Source organism: Sapajus apella, unplaced genomic scaffold (assembly GCF_009761245.1).
Source record: "Sapajus apella isolate SASKATOON/1434 unplaced genomic scaffold, GSC_monkey_1.0 scaffold46, whole genome shotgun sequence".
NCBI lineage: Eukaryota > Metazoa > Chordata > Mammalia > Primates > Cebidae > Sapajus > Sapajus apella.
The window spans coordinates 3,196,723-3,213,286 of record NW_022436986.1 but is presented as its reverse complement, the minus strand read 5'-3'; the positions used below and the strand labels follow the sequence as shown (position 1 = coordinate 3,213,286).

The 16,564-nt window shown below is 40.1% G+C and overlaps 1 protein-coding gene across 4 annotated transcripts in view; it reads left to right on the top strand.

Moving 5' to 3' along the window:
• The window catches only part of SLC25A51 (solute carrier family 25 member 51), a 20,210-nt gene extending 4,003 nt beyond the window's left edge, over positions 1 to 16,207 (top strand). For 3 of the 4 annotated variants that reach the window (XM_032240119.1, XM_032240118.1, XM_032240120.1), the window contains 2 exons: positions 23 to 147; positions 11,652 to 14,761. In XM_032240119.1, coding sequence (XP_032096010.1) covers positions 11,694 to 12,587 — 894 coding nt within the window. In that variant the 5' untranslated portion in view covers positions 23 to 147; positions 11,652 to 11,693 and the 3' untranslated portion in view covers positions 12,588 to 14,761. Of the gene's footprint in view, positions 1 to 22; positions 148 to 11,651; positions 14,762 to 14,795 lie in introns of those variants that run through there. The other variant, XM_032240121.1, reaches the window with a different exon arrangement.
• The last annotated feature ends 357 nt before the right edge of the window (positions 16,208 to 16,564 follow it).

Sequence of the window (16,564 nt, the reverse complement as noted above, 5' to 3'; positions counted from 1 at the left end):
TTTTTTTTTTTTTTTTTTAAAGGAAATCCATTTATCAAAATTGACTCCAGAAGAGAGAACATAATAGAACAAAAACAATGGAAGAAATTGGGAACATTATCAAAAAGCTATCATCCTGCCAAACTCCAGGCTCAGATGGTATTACAGGTAAACTCTTTTTTAAACTTCAAGGAACAGATAGTTTTATAAGATTTAAATTGTTACACAGTATATTGATGGGGAAATCACATATTCTTTTTACAAAGCCAGTGGAACATTGACACTGGCACTTGATGTGAAGATAGAATTAAAACTAAAAACTTACTTGAGTGTCATGGCTTATGCTCATAATCCCAACACTTTGGGAGGCTGAGGTGGGAGGATTGCTTGAGCCAAGGAGTTCCAGACCAGCCTGGGCAACACAGGGAAACCCTGTCTCTACAAAAAAGTGAAAAACTAGCCAGGCATGTGGCACACGTGTGTGGTCCCAGCTGGGAGGATTGCTTGAGTCTGGGAGGTTGAGGCTGCAGTGAGCCATGATTGTACCACTACACTCCAGCGTAGGTGACAGAGTGAGACCCTGTCTTACAAAAAAAGAAAAAAAAAAAAATGACAACATGATCTGTTATGAACAGTAATATGACATTTTAAAATATTAGCAAATGGAAATTAGCAGTATACTAAAAGAATATTTCACCACAGCTAAGTAGCATTTATCCTCATGTTGCAAAGGTGAGTAATCACCAAGAAATATGCTAACGTAATACACCAAACAAATACATCAGAAAAGAGTAATAATAATAATAGCTTGCCCTTGTTGAGTACCTACTGTACACTAGACTGCTCTCCCGTGTGCTTTCTATGGTATTAGCTCAGTTAATTGAGCTAGTCTATGAGGTAGTTAATAGTCGTGTTTTATAAAGAAAATAAACTATAGATTGACTAGTCAAAGTTCCCATAGTACATGTGTGGTGGAGCTAGGATTTAAACCCAGGTAATTAGTAGGTTCCAGAGGCTGTACTCTTAAATATTACACTGACTCTGTCTCCAGTGTTTGTATGATCATCTCAGGAGCTTCCCTAAAAGCATTTGACCAAAGTTGAAGATAGACTCTTGAGTTATTGGTGGTGGGAAGGTGTGGAGGTGATTGAACTTCAGTACAAGAAGAAGAAGTGTATGTTTCCTTCCCATGTTTGAAAATTCTCTACGAGACCCTTACCAGTTGACTAGAAAAATGGAATCCATTTCTATTTTTTATTTTGTTTATTTTTGAGATGGAGTCTTGCTCTGTCACCCAAGTTGGAGTACAGTGGTGCAATCTCAGCTCACTGCAACCTTGCTTCCTGGGTTCAGGTGATTTTCCTGCCTCAGCCTCCTGAGTAGCTGGGATTACAGGCACGCGCCATCACGGCTGGCTAATTCTCATATTTTTAGTACAGATAAAAGTTTTTCCATGTTGACCCAGCTGGTCTTGAACTCCTGACCTCAAGTGATCTGCCTGCCTTGGCCTCCCAAAGTGCTGGGATTACAGGTATAAGCTACCACACCCAGCCTGGAATCTATTTTTAATGGGAAGCACAATTTCGTAGTTAATAGTTGGGGGCAGGAGCTTAAGTTATAGTTGCAGTTATACTAATTCTTTGAATATAGATTGAACTCTTGGGGTTTTTGGCATAATTTGTGAGATAAAATTATGTAATAGGCCTCCTTCATGTTTACAAAACAGTCGTACAGTAGGGCAAGGGTAGATGATAAACAGGGAGGAGGAATACTTGAGTGGGAATAAGTCTTGTGTGGCTCAGCTGATAAGTGAACATTTTTGTGTCTTGATTTGTTTCCCTGTGTAAACTTGAAAACTGCTAGGACTTGGATTATAAACACTCAGATGACAAGAACTTCCTGTTTAAAGCAAAAAGCCAGCTTAATGGTAATCTCTAGGAGAGTTCCCACAAGTGTCAAGAAAAATATAAGAACTATAATTTTATATATATGTAATTATAAAGATTATAATAGTTGTAATTTATTATAATCTTATTGTAATTTAATTTTGTTCAGGAAGTATTTGTCGGTTCAATAAGAAGAAAGAATTATACATATTATAAAAGAGAAGGCAAAATTTTTTGCAAGTGATCTTTTATATTGTGGAAACTGAAATTCACCAAAAAACTGAGACACAGTAAGGATTCAGTAAATTAGCTAGTTCTAACCTTAATACCCAAGAATTGTTAGTTTTTTTCTTATGCAAACAAAACCAGTTAGAAAATTGGTGGAAGTGCCGGGCTCGGTGGCTCACGCTTGTAATCCCAGCACTTTGGGAGGCCGAGGCGGGTGGATCACGAGGTCAAGAGATCGAGACCATCCTGGTCAACATGGTGAAACCCCGTCTCTACTAAAAATACAAAAATTAGCTGGGCATGGTGGCATACGCCTGTAGTCCCAGCTACTCGGGAGGCTGAGGCAGGAGAATTGCTTGAACGCAGGAGACGGAGGTTGTGGTGAGCCGAGATGGCGCCATTGCACTCCAGCCTGGGTAACAAGAGCGAAACTCCGTCTGAAAAAAAAAAAAAAAAAGAAAATTGGTGGAAGTAAACAGCCTATGAATAATAATAATCAGGCAGGGTGAAGTGGCTCATGCCTATGATCTCAGCACTTTGGGAGGCTGAAGTGGGAGGACAGCTTGAACCCAGAAGTTTAAGACCAGCCTGGGCAACATAGTAAAACCCCATCTCAAAAAGAAAAATATTAAAAAATTTAAAACAAAATTGTAAGTATGTTGTAAGTACATCTATAAGTATAGATGTAATACTTAGATGTAAAATACTTAGGTGTAAGAAATAATAAACATCTATATGAAGAAAATTTTAATACTTTAAGGTTTGCAAAAAGTTCTAAGTAAGACAGGGTGTGATGGCTCACACTTGTAATCCCAGCACTTTGGGAGGCTAAGGCGAGTTGTTTGCCGTAGGTCAGGAGTTTGAGACCAGCCTGACCAATATGATGAAACCCCATCTCTACTAAAAATACAAAAATTAGCCAGGCATGGTGACATGCGCCTCTAGTCCCAGCTACTCAGGAGGCTGAGATAGGAGAATTGCTTGAACCTGGGAGGCAGAGGTTGCGGTGAGCCAATATCACACCATTGCACGCGAACCTGGCCAACAAGAGCTAACTCTGTTTCAAAAAAAAAAAAAAAAAGAAAAAGAAAAAGAAAAATGTTGTAAGTAAATTGGAAGATACCAAGTTCTTACAAAGTCAAGATTCAATTTCGAATAAGATGTCGAGTATTTAAAATTAAGATAGCTCTTGTTGTGTCCTGTCTGTCATTTCCTCCAGACAGCTAGTTAATGACCTCCTGCTGTACGGGGCCTTGATACCTTCCACGATTGCATTTATCTCCCTATAGTCTAATAATTTGCATGTCTTACCTCCGCTGACATAGGTACCTGACATACATACGCTGTTTAATTTTTACTCTTTCCATCTAAATACCACTAAAAGCTCAAAATTAATACTATTCTGAACCTTAAATATTTATTTATTTATTTATGTATTTTTTGAGATGGAGCTTCTCTCTTGTCGCCCAGGCTGGAGTGCAGTGGTATAGTCTCAGCTCACTACAACCTCCACCTCCTGGGTTCAAGTGATTCTTCTGCCTCAGCCTCCCGAGTAGCTGGGACTACAGGCATATGCCACCATGCCAGACTAATTTTTGTATTTTTATAGAGATGGGGTTTCGCCATGTTGGCCAGGCTGGTCTCAAACCCCTGATTTCAAGTGATCTGCCCACCTCAGCCTCCCAAAATGCTGGGATTATAGGCATGAGCCACTGTGCCTGGCCACCCAGCCTATTTTTAATAACTATATGTCTCATCCTATGGGTACATCATCCACCATAAAACACCAACAGGATTTTGGGGGAGAATACACTGAAGTTTACCTGAGAAAAATGAGAGGGCCAGGAGAACTGTAACAATTCCCTTTAGAGGGGGAAGGCTCTACTAGATGATGAAACATATTCCGATGCTGCAGTAGGTTAAAATAGGCTAGTACTAGAGAAGAAATACTAGGATTTTTGTGGAAAAGAATGGAGTGCAGAAATCAATGCAAATGTGCATGGGTATTTAGATTATGCTGCAACTGATGAAAACAGAGTTCATTAATCAGTGATGTTGGCAGTCTCTTATCTTTGCCTCACTTTTTATACTGATATTCCTGAAAGATTACAGTATAGGTGATAAATGAAACCATAAAAATTATGGAAGGGCCTGTAATCCCAGCACTTTGGGAGGCTGAGGCAGGCAGGTTACTTGAGGCCAGAGGTTTGAGACCAGCCTGGCCAATGTAGCAAAACCTTGTCTCTACTTAAAATATAAAAATTAGCTGGGCATGGTGGCACAGCTACTTTGGAGGCTGAGGCAGGAGAATCACTTGAACTGGAAAAGCAGAGGTTGCAGCAAGCCGAGATCATGCCACTGTACACCATCCTAGGTGATAGAGTGAGACTCTCTCAAAAAAAAGTTGTGAAAGAAAGCCTGGATTACTTGGAGTAATGAAGATCTTCTAAGGAGAACATGAAATCTAGAAGTTGAGATATATTTAATATCCAATTCAAGAACTTCAGTGAATAAAATGATACAGACATGGAAAAATTAGTTGCCATAATTTGACTAATAACTAGATTCATTTTCTTCATATCCAAAAGATACTTTACAAACCAATAAGACAACCAAAGCACCAGCAGAAAAATGGGCAACATATATGAAAATGTATAGTAAAGAAGTGGTCAATAGAAATGAAAGATGCTAAATCGTATTCAAAAATTTTAAATGGCAGGCAAGGTGGCTCACTCCTTGTAATCCCAGCAGTTTGGGAAGTTGAGGCATGAGGATTGCTTGGGGCTAGGAGTTTGAGACAAGCCTGGCTAACGTTAACAAGAGCCCTCCTCTACAAAAAAAAGTAAAAAGAAAAATTAGCCAAATTTGGTGGTACTGTATGCCTATAGTTCCAGGTACTCAGGAGGCTGAGGCAGGAGGATCATTTGAACCTAGGAGTTTGAGGTTACAGTAAGCCATGATTGTGCCACTGCATTCTAGCCTAGGCAACAGAATTAGACCCTGTCTCAAAAAAAAAAAAAAAGTTTTGGGGGCCAAGGCTGGCAGATCATCAGGTCAAGAGATTGAGACCATTCTGGCCAACATGGTGAAACACCATCTTTACTAAAAAATAGAAAAATTAGCTGGGTGTGGTGGCGCGCACGTGTAGTCCCAGCTACCCAGGAGTCTCAGGCAGGAGAATTGCTTGAACCTGGGAGGTGGAGGTTGCAGTGAGCTGAGGTTGCGCCACTGCACTCCAGCTTGGTGCCTGGCAACAGAGTGAGACTCTGACTCAAAAAAAGAAAAAAGTTTTGAATGGCAAAGCCATTCACATGGCATAGGTACAAGGTTGCCCATTGCTGTGTTATGTAAAGGCAAAATAGAAAAAAATAATACACAGAGGCATAGTTCTACTATAAAGACACATGCACATCCGTGTTCACTGAAGCACTGTTTGCAATAGCAAAGACATGGAATCAACCTAAATGACCATCAGTAGTACACGGGATCAAGAAAATGTGGTACATATAGTCCATGGAATACTATGCAGTCATAAAAAGAATAAGATTATGTCCTTTGCAGGAACGTGGATGGAGCTGGAAGCCATTATTCTTAGCAGACTAACTCAAAAACAGAAAACCAAATACCACATGTTCTCAATTATGAATGGGAGCTAAATGATGTGACCTCATGGGCACATAGAGGGAACAGCACACACTGGGGCCTATAGGAGGGTGAAGGGTGGGAGGAGGGAGAGGATCAGGAAGAATAATTAACAGGTGCCAAACTTAATACTTAGGTGACGAAATAATCTGTACAACAAACCCCATGACAGAAATTTATCTACATAACAAACCTGCCCATGTACCTTTGAACTTAAATTTTTTTTTTTTTTTTTTTTTTTTTTTGAGACGGAGTTTCGCTCTTGTTACCCAGGCTGGAGTGCAATGGCGCGATCTCGGCTCACCGCAACCTCCGCCTCCTGGGTTCAGGCAATTCTCCTGCCTCAGCCTCCTGAGTAGCTGGGATTACAGGCACGCACCACCATGCCCAGCTAATGTTTTTGTATTTTTAGTAGAGACGGGGTTTCACCATGTTGACCAGGATGGTCTCGATCTCTTGACCTCGTGATCCACCCGCCTCGGCCTCCCAAAGTGCTGGGATTACAGGCTTGAGCCACCGCGCCCGGCCTGAACTTAAATTTTTTAAAGGCCGGGCTGGTGGTTCATGCCTATAATCCCAGCACCTTGGGAGGCCAGGAGTTCAAGACCAGCCCAGCCAATATGGTGAACTCCCATCTCTGCTAAAAATACAAAAATTAGCCAGGCATGGTGGCAGGCGCCTGTAATTTCAGCTACTCAGAAGGCTGAGGCAGGATAATCACTTGAACCTGTGAGGCGCAGGCTGCAGTGAGCTGAGGTCACGCCACTGCACTCCAGCCTGGATGACTAAGCGAGACTCTGCCTCAAGAAAACCCAAAAAAATGTTTAAAAAAAAAAAAAAAAAAAAAGTGGGGACGGGGCACAGGTTTATTCAGACCTTTCCTCTAGACAGGTCTGGAATGTCCTGGGATTAAAAACCTGTATCTTTTACACACACTCACACACTTGGTAAGCTGAATTGTCCACAGGCTTTTCCAAACTTTAAAAATAAAAAACAAAACCATAAAAAAGAAAAAAAAACAGCAATCATAAATAGGAGACAGAATAAATTGTATATGGTGTGGTCATTTCATAGAGTACTGTGCAATCTTAATACTGTGCAACCTTAATAAATTGTATATAGTGCAGTCATTTCATAGAGTACTGTGCAACCTCTAATATCTCTTTGCTGATATTAGATTCCAAAATGCATTGTTATACACCTTACTTTTTTTACTTAGTTGTGTGTGTGTGTGTGTGTGTGTGTGTGTGTGTGTGTGTGTGTGTGTGTGTGTTTTAAACGATGAGTAGTTTGGAAGAAGGCAGGGAGAAGCTGGTGGGGTGAGTGTGGACAGAGTCAGGTTGCTTGCTGCAGGGCCCCTTGCATTAGTGCAGGTGAGGTGAGACCCGAGTAGGCCGGTGAGCCTGGAGGAGAGACTCTCTGTGTATTTAATTGATTTCCAGCTTTTTTTCTCTATTCGCTTAGGTAATACACATTTATTTTCTGAATTTTTATTTAAGTGATTTTTTTTGTTGTTACTGGATCTACAAACAGCCCAACTCCAAGGAATCTGGGATCTCTCAATGGAGCATACAGGTGACTTCATAATCTAACTGCATTAGTACCCACCAAAATTCGAAGTAATTCCTCTGTTTAAATTGCAGCAAAACAAATTTTCAGAGCAGGTTTCTTCAACTGAACAAAATATTTTGGACCTTAGAGGTAGTATGGCTCTCCTGATCAGGGAGGGGACAGTGAAAGGTTTTACCTCTGACACTGCCCAGCTCTCTGGATACAACCAGGTGACTTTGAGTGAGGAGAAGTTTCCTGACTCCTCATATTACCTTCCTTAGGGTAGACTTTGGGCCTTCAGTGACATTAGTCCTAACTTGCTCTCAGTTAAGAGTTCATCTTTTCTAATAGAAACATGACGGCAAAGCAGCTCAAACTTCAAAGGGTCATTGGGCCATAGATTGTACAGATGTCTACATTTTCTTAATAATAGTCTATATTCTTCAAAAAGGACACACAGATCTTGGTGTAACATACTTAAGTAAAATAGTTTCTTTCATCTGCTTTACAAGAGAAAGAAAAGAATGTTGGCCAGGCACAGTGGCTTTCACCTGTAATCCCAGCACCTTGAGCGGCTGAGGCGAGTGGATCACTTCAGCCCAGAAGCTCGAGACCAGCCTGGGCAATGTGTTGAAACGTATCTCTACAAAAAATACAAAAATTAGACCAGGCTCGGTGGCCCATGCCTGTAATCCCAGCACTTTGGGAGGCGGATCAACTGAGGTCAGGAGCTCAAGACTGGCCTGGCCAACACGGTGAAACTGCGTCTACTAAAAATAGAAAAACTAGCCAGGCATGGTGGTGTGCACCTGTAATCCCAGCTACTCAGGAGGCTGAAGCAGTAGAATCACTTGAACATGGGAGGCAGAGGTTGCAGTGAGCCAAGATTATGCCACTGCACTGCAGCCTGGACAATAGAGCGAGACTCAGTTTCAAAAAAAGAAAAAAGCCTGTAGTCTCAGGTACTCAGAAGGCTGAGGTCGGAGAATTGCTTGACTCCAGGAGGTTAAAGCTGCAGGTGAGCCAAGATTACACCACTGCATTCCAGCTTGGGCAACAGAGTAAGACACTGTCTCAAAAAAAAAAAAAAAAAAAAAAAAAAGTATCTATATATGTATAGACATGTATAGATATATATAATGTAGTATTGTTGAGAGGGTCTTGGGATTTTCCTGAGAGTCCTAGCCTGCTTCTCTGTCCTCATCAGCTACCCATCCTTCTCCACCTACATTGTGCCTCTGCAGGGCATACACAAGTAATCTCCAAGAATGTGGTGACACTGCTCCTTTGGCCCAAGACCTATGCCTTAGCCTGTGCCGCTCCATTGGCTAAAATGTGTTTCACAGTTATGTGCATAGTGACACTCAGCCTTCAGAGCGGAGCCCAGGGTTCCTGTTCTGCCTGTCATTCCCTCCAGACAGCTGATTAATGACGGTCTGCTGTATGGAGCCTTGATACTTTCCTTGACTGTATTTATCATCTTCATATAGTCTAATTATTTGCATGTCTTATCTCCCCTGACATAGGTACCTGACATACATAATACTATTTAATTTTCACTTTCCATCTAAATACCACTAAAAATTTAAAATTCATGCTATACTGAACCTTAAATGCTTATGTTTATTAAGTATGTGGCTCATGCTGTGGATACATCTTCACTTGGACATTGTATCCTTTTCTGTTGAGCATTTTTATTCAGTATTTGCTGTTAAAAGCCTTGCTGTGACTATATTATGGCTGAATCTTTGTGTACATGTTGTGTGAATTATTTTCTTAATCTATAATCTTAGAAGGAAAATTATGGTTCTGTGTTCGTGTTCATATTCATTACATATCGTTGGCTCTGGCACATATACGCCCCTTAGGAACTGGTGCTTTCTGATTCTTTCTGTGCCTCAGCTCTATGCTTTTTAATTTGAGAGTAGTCACGGTTCTCTTTAACATCTTTTGTCCTGAATGTTTAGCAGTTCACCACAGCATGTGTGTAGTATGAGGAAGAAAAAAAACATAAGGAACTTGGCAATTTTTTGTTCTAAGTCAAAGACCCAGACATTTTTTCATTGTTTTTATTATTTCTCATTGAAACCCTTAAATATGGTTTGGATTGCTTCTGCCTCTTAGCTGTTGTGAATAGTACCTTTGTGAACATGGGTGTGCAAAGTCTTTGAGACTTTGTTTCAGTTATTTTGGTTATATCCCCAGAATTAGGATTGTTGGATTGTATGTTTTGTTTTGTTTTTTTTTTAAAAAAAAAAAAAAAAGGTATTACTGTCACCCAGGCTGGAACACAGTGACATGAACACAGCTCACTGCAGCCTCAACTTCCTGGGCTCAAGAGGTGCTTCTGCCACCACCTTCCCAGTAGCTGGGACTGCAGGTACATGCCACCATGCCTAGCTAATTTATTTTTATTTTTGTAGAGAGAGGGTCTCACCGTGTTGTCCAAGCTGTTCACAAATTCCTGGGATCATGCGATCCTCCCGCCTTGGTCTTCCAAAGTACTGAGATTACAGGCATGAGCCACTGCACCTGACTACTATTTTTAATTTTTAAATTGTTGTTATTATTTTTAGAAACAAGAGTCTTGATCTGTTACCCAGGCTGGAGTGCAGTGGTGCAATCATGGTTCACTGCAGCCTTGACCTCCCTGGCTTAATTGATCCTACCACCTCAGCATCCCAGATAGTTGGGGCTACAGGCATGTGCTACTATGCTCAGCTAATTTTTAAATTTTTTGTAGGCATGGGATCTCTTTATGTTGCCCACGCTTGTCTCAAACTCCTAGATTCAAGCGATCCTCTTACCTTAGCCTCCCAAAGTGCTGGGATTACAGGTATGAGCTACCATGCCTGGCCGTCTCTTACTGTTAAGGAATTAAAATCCAGTTTTAAAATATTTAGCCGGACACACACACACACACACACACACACACACACACACACACACCACCCCCATACATATATACACACATATATAAGATATAATACAAATAAAGGTGATTATCCTTTTTATCCCCCAAATAAAGGTGATTTCCAAGACCAGCACTGGAAGGTAGGAATTGTTCTGAGTGACCCAACTATTTGGTTCTGGACTCTTTCAGGGAGGAAGAGAGGGAATCAGATTTAGATGACTGGCAAGGAAAGATACTGCATTTTACAGGGGCAAATGTATTATAGGGGCAGAACTTTGGCTAGTTCCACTCAGCTCAGCCTATGTGTGCAGGCTTCAAATCATTTTCAGCACTATCTGGTATAGCTACCTCTTATCCCAGGGCAGCCTCACATAGTCATTGCCATCTGTGATATGGTAGCAGGGATATGAACCCTGGAATCAGTCAGACTTCATTTCAAAATGCTCACCCCACCAGTTACTAGCTGTGCCTTGAACAAAAGAAAATACTGGTTTTATTCATTTGTAAAACTGGAAAAATAATACTTTATGGAGTTGTTTTGAGAATTCGTGTATGAAAATGGAGTGCATGGTACATACCTGCAGGCCTTCCTTGCCCTGCTCGTCCCACACCTCCACCTTCCACGATGCATGTTCAGTGTCCCTTACCTGTGTTCCCACATGGATAGTTATCAGAGAAGCTGTCACATTGGTGTAATTGTTCACCTTGGCAAATTCTATTAGTTTGTAAGTTCCTTATCTTTGAATCTCGAGCAACTTAGCAGAGGACCTAGTTCATAGCAGGTACCAAAGAAGTATAAATATGAATAGAATGAATGCATGTCTTGCTATAGAATGTGGGTCTATTTCAGCAGGATAATATACTGTTATATAGTGTAGTCAGTACTTACGAACTAGTCTAGTGCCTCTCGAAACTTTTTGGTGTTAGAACTCCTTTACACTCTTAAAAAATTATTGTGGGCCCCAAACAGCCTTTGTTTATATGGACTCATATTCCAGGTCTTTAAGAATTTAAAATATTAATTTTAAGGTGATGGTAAACACATTACATGTTAACACATTTCCATGAAAAATAACTACTCATGTCCCCCATTTTTTTCTAATGATTTTACAGTCATTAGAAAATATCTTACAATTTTCTAAGCCTCTTTCATATCTGACTTAAAAGACACATGGAGTTTCCTGTTTACTGCAGTCTGTTGTGATACGTCGTTTTGATTAAAGTATATGCAAAAAATCAAGCCTCACATAGTTTGAAAAAGGAAAACCTCCTAGACTCCCAAAAGGATCTCAGGAACTTCCAGGGGTCTTCTGAAAGTGCTTTAAGAATCATTGATCTAGCCTGAAAAGGAAAGTGTGGTGTCCAGATATTAGAGGATGGATTAGGGAGAAATTCCATGTGTTTAGCTCTCTATAAAAACGGGTTTACCCGTTGTCATTTATTATTTGTAGGTTAAAAAAAGTCCTTCATGAAAAAGAAAGATCTTAAGCAACATGATGGATTCAGAAGCTCATGAAAAGAGACCACCAATACTAACATCTTCAAAACAAGATATGTCACCTCATATTACAAACGTTGGTGAAATGAAGCATTACTTGTGTGGCTGCTGTGCAGCCTTCAACAACGTCGCAATCACATTTCCCATTCAGAAGGTCCTCTTTCGACAGCAGCTGTATGGCATCAAAACCCGGGATGCAATACTTCAGTTGAGAAGGGATGGGTTTCGAAACTTGTATCGTGGAATCCTTCCCCCATTGATGCAGAAGACAACTACGCTCGCACTTATGTTTGGTCTGTATGAGGATTTATCCTGCCTTCTCCACAAGCATGTCAGTGCTCCAGAGTTTGCAACTCGCAGCGTGGCAGCAGTGCTTGCAGGGACAACAGAAGCAATTTTCACTCCACTGGAAAGAGTTCAGACATTGCTTCAAGACCACAAGCATCATGACAAATTTACCAACACTTACCAGGCATTCAAGGCACTGAAGTGTCATGGAATTGGAGAGTATTATCGAGGCTTGGTGCCCATTCTTTTCCGTAATGGACTCAGCAATGTCTTTTTTTTCGGCCTCCGAGGTCCCATTAAGGAACATCTGCCTACCGCAACGACTCACAGCGCTCATTTGGTCAATGATTTTATCTGTGGAGGTCTGTTGGGTGCCATGTTGGGATTCTTGTTTTTTCCAATTAATGTTGTAAAAACTCGCATACAGTCTCAGATTGGTGGGGAATTTCAGTCTTTCCCCAAGGTTTTCCAAAAAATCTGGCTGGAACGAGACAGAAAACTGATAAATCTTTTCAGAGGTGCCCATCTGAATTATCATCGGTCCCTTATCTCTTGGGGCATAATCAATGCAACTTATGAGTTCTTGTTAAAGGTTATATGAAAACACCACCAGTTAAGTGCCATTTTTCAACTGAACAGAACTTCTAAGAAGAATGTAGTTTGGCCTCTTTCTTAATTGGCCAAATACAAGTTGGTGTCATAACTCCAGGCCACAGTGAATTATGGGCAAAGCTGTTTTCCTTAAGCATCAACAAAACAGAATGAAATGTTCCAATAGGAAAATATGGGGAGTTTTGTTTGCTGGTTTTGTTTTTTATCATTACCTAAGAGCTTTAGGCTAATTGCCTGGTAAATAGCTGTCCATCTGATGGCCTTTGACAGGGAACCTAATCCCCAAGATAGGATTCTATTCTTCAAATCAGTCTTGAAATCTTCTGCATTGAAACATAAGTGTTTGTAACCGGCCAGAGAGAAGGTCCTCAGGGGCCAGGGGCTTTTCAGGCTTACTTTTTTACTCCATTACTTGCTTCTCTGCCCTCAGGAGGAGCTGTAGAGGGTAGTCTTCATTAAGCTCAAGCATATAACAAAGGAGCAGAACAGAGCAGAAAAGCAGCTTATTAGGTATAGGCTTTTCATGGTAAATTGCTTGTATTCATTTTGAAACTAAGCATCTATTGGATAGTCATTATACTATTTCTATTTAGATAGGGTAGATCAAGGAGCTATGAAAGTTAGCATTTTGCTTTCCAGTTTAAAAGTTTTCTGTTTGATTTTGACTGTGACCTTCAACCCTTCCAAAATATCCTTATGTTAATTTCACTTATTTCATTGCCAAAAGATGAAGGGACTTAAATTTTGTTATAAGTGTTCCATCCTGTTAAGTTTTCATATTAATTGTGTATAGATAAAATTCCGTTTAGCTTCGTTTCTTTAAATTATTGGTGCCATCTCAGCAAAGGTCTGTGGTTATTTTTCCCCTTGAGTAGGAGCTGGTCATATTCAAGCGTCCTGTTCTCTTAAAACTCTCCTTTTAAAAAATAAACGCTTCCATAACATTTTGTTTTGGATGTCTGTCAATGCAATCCCACTTTTCCCCCCCTAGTTTCTAAATGTTACAGAGTGGGAAAAAGGCTCAGGATCATTTTCATCCCACAGTGTTGGCTGTCTTTTATTTTATTCTTGGAAATAGAGACTTTATCAGGGTTTTGAGGTTTTGGGAACCCAGTTTTACCATTGTGTCAGTAAAAGATAGTTTGAGAGCATATGATCTAAATAAACATGTTTGAAGGGTTAGTTTGAATTTTAAAAGTAGGTAATAGCCAAATAGCATTCTTATCCCTTAACAGAGGAAAACTTCTTTGACAAAGGAATTGGAAAATGTGAAAATATTTTCCAGATAAAGCAAAATGATTCATATGCCACTTAAAACTGACTAATGAAATATAAAAGACAGACTGAAAAAGTGGATTATGAATTCTAAAACCCTTTCTGTAAATATGTAGTTAAAGATTGATTTTCAGCATCTGACATGATGGTAGGTTTCATGTTAACCAGTTTTTCTTCTTTCTGGGTGATTGCATGTGAGTATGTGCACCTACTGACCAAAATAAAATCAGGGCCTCAACTTGGTAGTTTACTGAAAGTTTCTGGGCAAATAGTTCATAAAAGCTGTTTACCTCTAAATGCGGTGTGGCTGGTGAAAAGCAGTGAACATCCTTCTTCCAGCTGTAAAGGATGAAGCATGTTAAGTGTTAGCCAGGCAGTAATGAAGCTAAGTAGCCATACGGCACCTCTGTCTGACAGTGTTGTGCTGGATGTTGCAGTTTACTTTAAGGTGCAGATGTAAGCATTTAAAAATAACAATAATTTGGCACCAAATAAATATGAGTAACGTCCTTTGGCCTATTACAGTCAGAATTTCAAGGGAGTTGAGTTTGAAAAATGAATGAATAAAGGTGCCTTGGTGCCTGACTCCCTTATTCCTGTATGTGACTCTTTGCATCACAGGTGTGTCCAGCAACTCAGCACAGGGCAGGTCGGTTAGCCTGGGGTTCTAACTTGGCCCTGGGAATAGACATCGTTGGGCCTTTGGTTTTGTTGGGCTTCCTTGTGTCTTTACACTCCATACAGATGGTAGAAATCTAAGTTCTAAAGCACTTTTGTGAAATACAAGCTAAGTGAGAAATCTAAGGAAAATGCTTTGGTTAGTGCTGTCTCAAATAAGTGGCATTTAAAAACAATTACTAATAAATATTTTTAATGGTTTTAACTCGGTATTTTTTTTTAATTTCTTTGTCACTCTTTGCAGCTTTTGAAGACCAAACTGCAAATACATTACTAGGGATGGTTTTGTGTTGTCCTATAGATTTCTTAAATTTGACAAAAAAATTCAACACCTTGTAACCGACAGCTTTGTCTGAATTTGAAGTCAAAATGTGTTGTTAATAAGAGATTCTAACTACTGTTTTTACCTTCAGTGTGAACTAGCGTAGTAATTTTGAAAATTTTTTTTCAGGCCAGGTGCGGTGGCTCATGCCTGTAATCCCAGCACTTTGGGAAGCTGAGGTGGGCGGATCACTTGAGGTCAGGAGTTGGAGACCAACCTGGCCAAAATGGCAAAACCCTGTACTAAAAATACAAAAAATTAGCCAGGCACAGTGGCACATGCCTGTGATCCCAGCTACTTGGGAGGTTGAGGCAGGAGAATTGCTTGAACCCAGGAGGTGGAGGTTGCAGTGAGCTGAGATCATGCCACTCCACTCCAGCCTGAGCTATAGACTGAGACTCCGTCTCAAAAAAAATGTGAAAAGGCAAACATGATTGAATATCTGAAAAGCTTTAAAAGTGGCCTTTTTGTTACATATGTGGCACAAATGGCTCATGAGCGCAGGACACTTATGGTCTTGTGTCCTATGCTTCATGTTTGATGCCACCAGAAATGTTTTGAATTCTGTATTTAACACACTTAGAGTGGTATGAGCCCTCAGGACTGCACCACAGAGTAAACACAACCTTTATATGGTGGCGAATATGTGTGTCTGTCTTGTTTCATTTGTGGTTGGGGACAAAATCCATGTTTTTGTCTAAATAATCGATACTCAACAAGATTGGCTGTATAATCACCGGCTATATTGTGAACTGTGCAATAAAACAGAATCGTGTGTGTATATAATTACCTTCGGATACCTGAAATTCCTGAGCTCAGTTACAATGTAATACTCAATATAAGGCTGTGCAAACAACATATAAGGGAATAATGGTGGTTGACGGGATCTAGAGGGCTTTGAGTGAAGCCAGTCAGGTTGATGTAACACTGGTTTAGGGTAGATGAAGTCAAGTGAGGGGTATGCAATCATGAAATGAAGGGTGGACAGGAGATGACAATTGAAGAAAGGGTAACTTCGTTTCTTTTAAATTAAAATATTTCTTATGTGCAAATGCATATCAAAGACTTGAACCGGCATTCTCTTGAAATCGGGGAATTTTTAGTTTTTAATGCTGTCTTTGTTTAAATGTGTATTGCCTAATGGCTCCCAAATGGTGTGGGAGTCTCTAAATGTTCCTCTGAAACGTTCATTATTAAATGTTGTTAAGCGCACAATGCTATTTTTGTTGGATAGTTTGAGTTTTATGACCATGTGAGTGTAAATGAAATCTGTTCAATGTTTCAGAGTTAACCTTTTTTTTTTCTGATAATTTGGAATAAAGTTTGTTTTTTAAGCCGCTCTTTTTGGTCTCCTCTTATGATTGAGTAGTTCCTTATTACTAGCACGTTCCTTTTCTGTGGTGTTAATAATCTGTTAGTCTTTTTATTCAGAAAACATTTAGTACACTACCTTGACTTTTAGCAACTTAACCTGGGGATGTTGCAAGTAAAAATTCCTTTGTTTATCTATCTTATTTGTTCAAGAGGGATTTCATGTAAGTTTTATTTTCCAGGTAGCTTAACTGCAAAGCTTTTTTTTTTTTTTTTTTTTTTTGACAGGGTCTCTGTTGCCCGGTCTGGAGTGCAGTGGCATGATCATGGCTCACTGTAGCCTTGACTTCTGGGCTCAAGTGATCCTTCTGCCTCAGCCT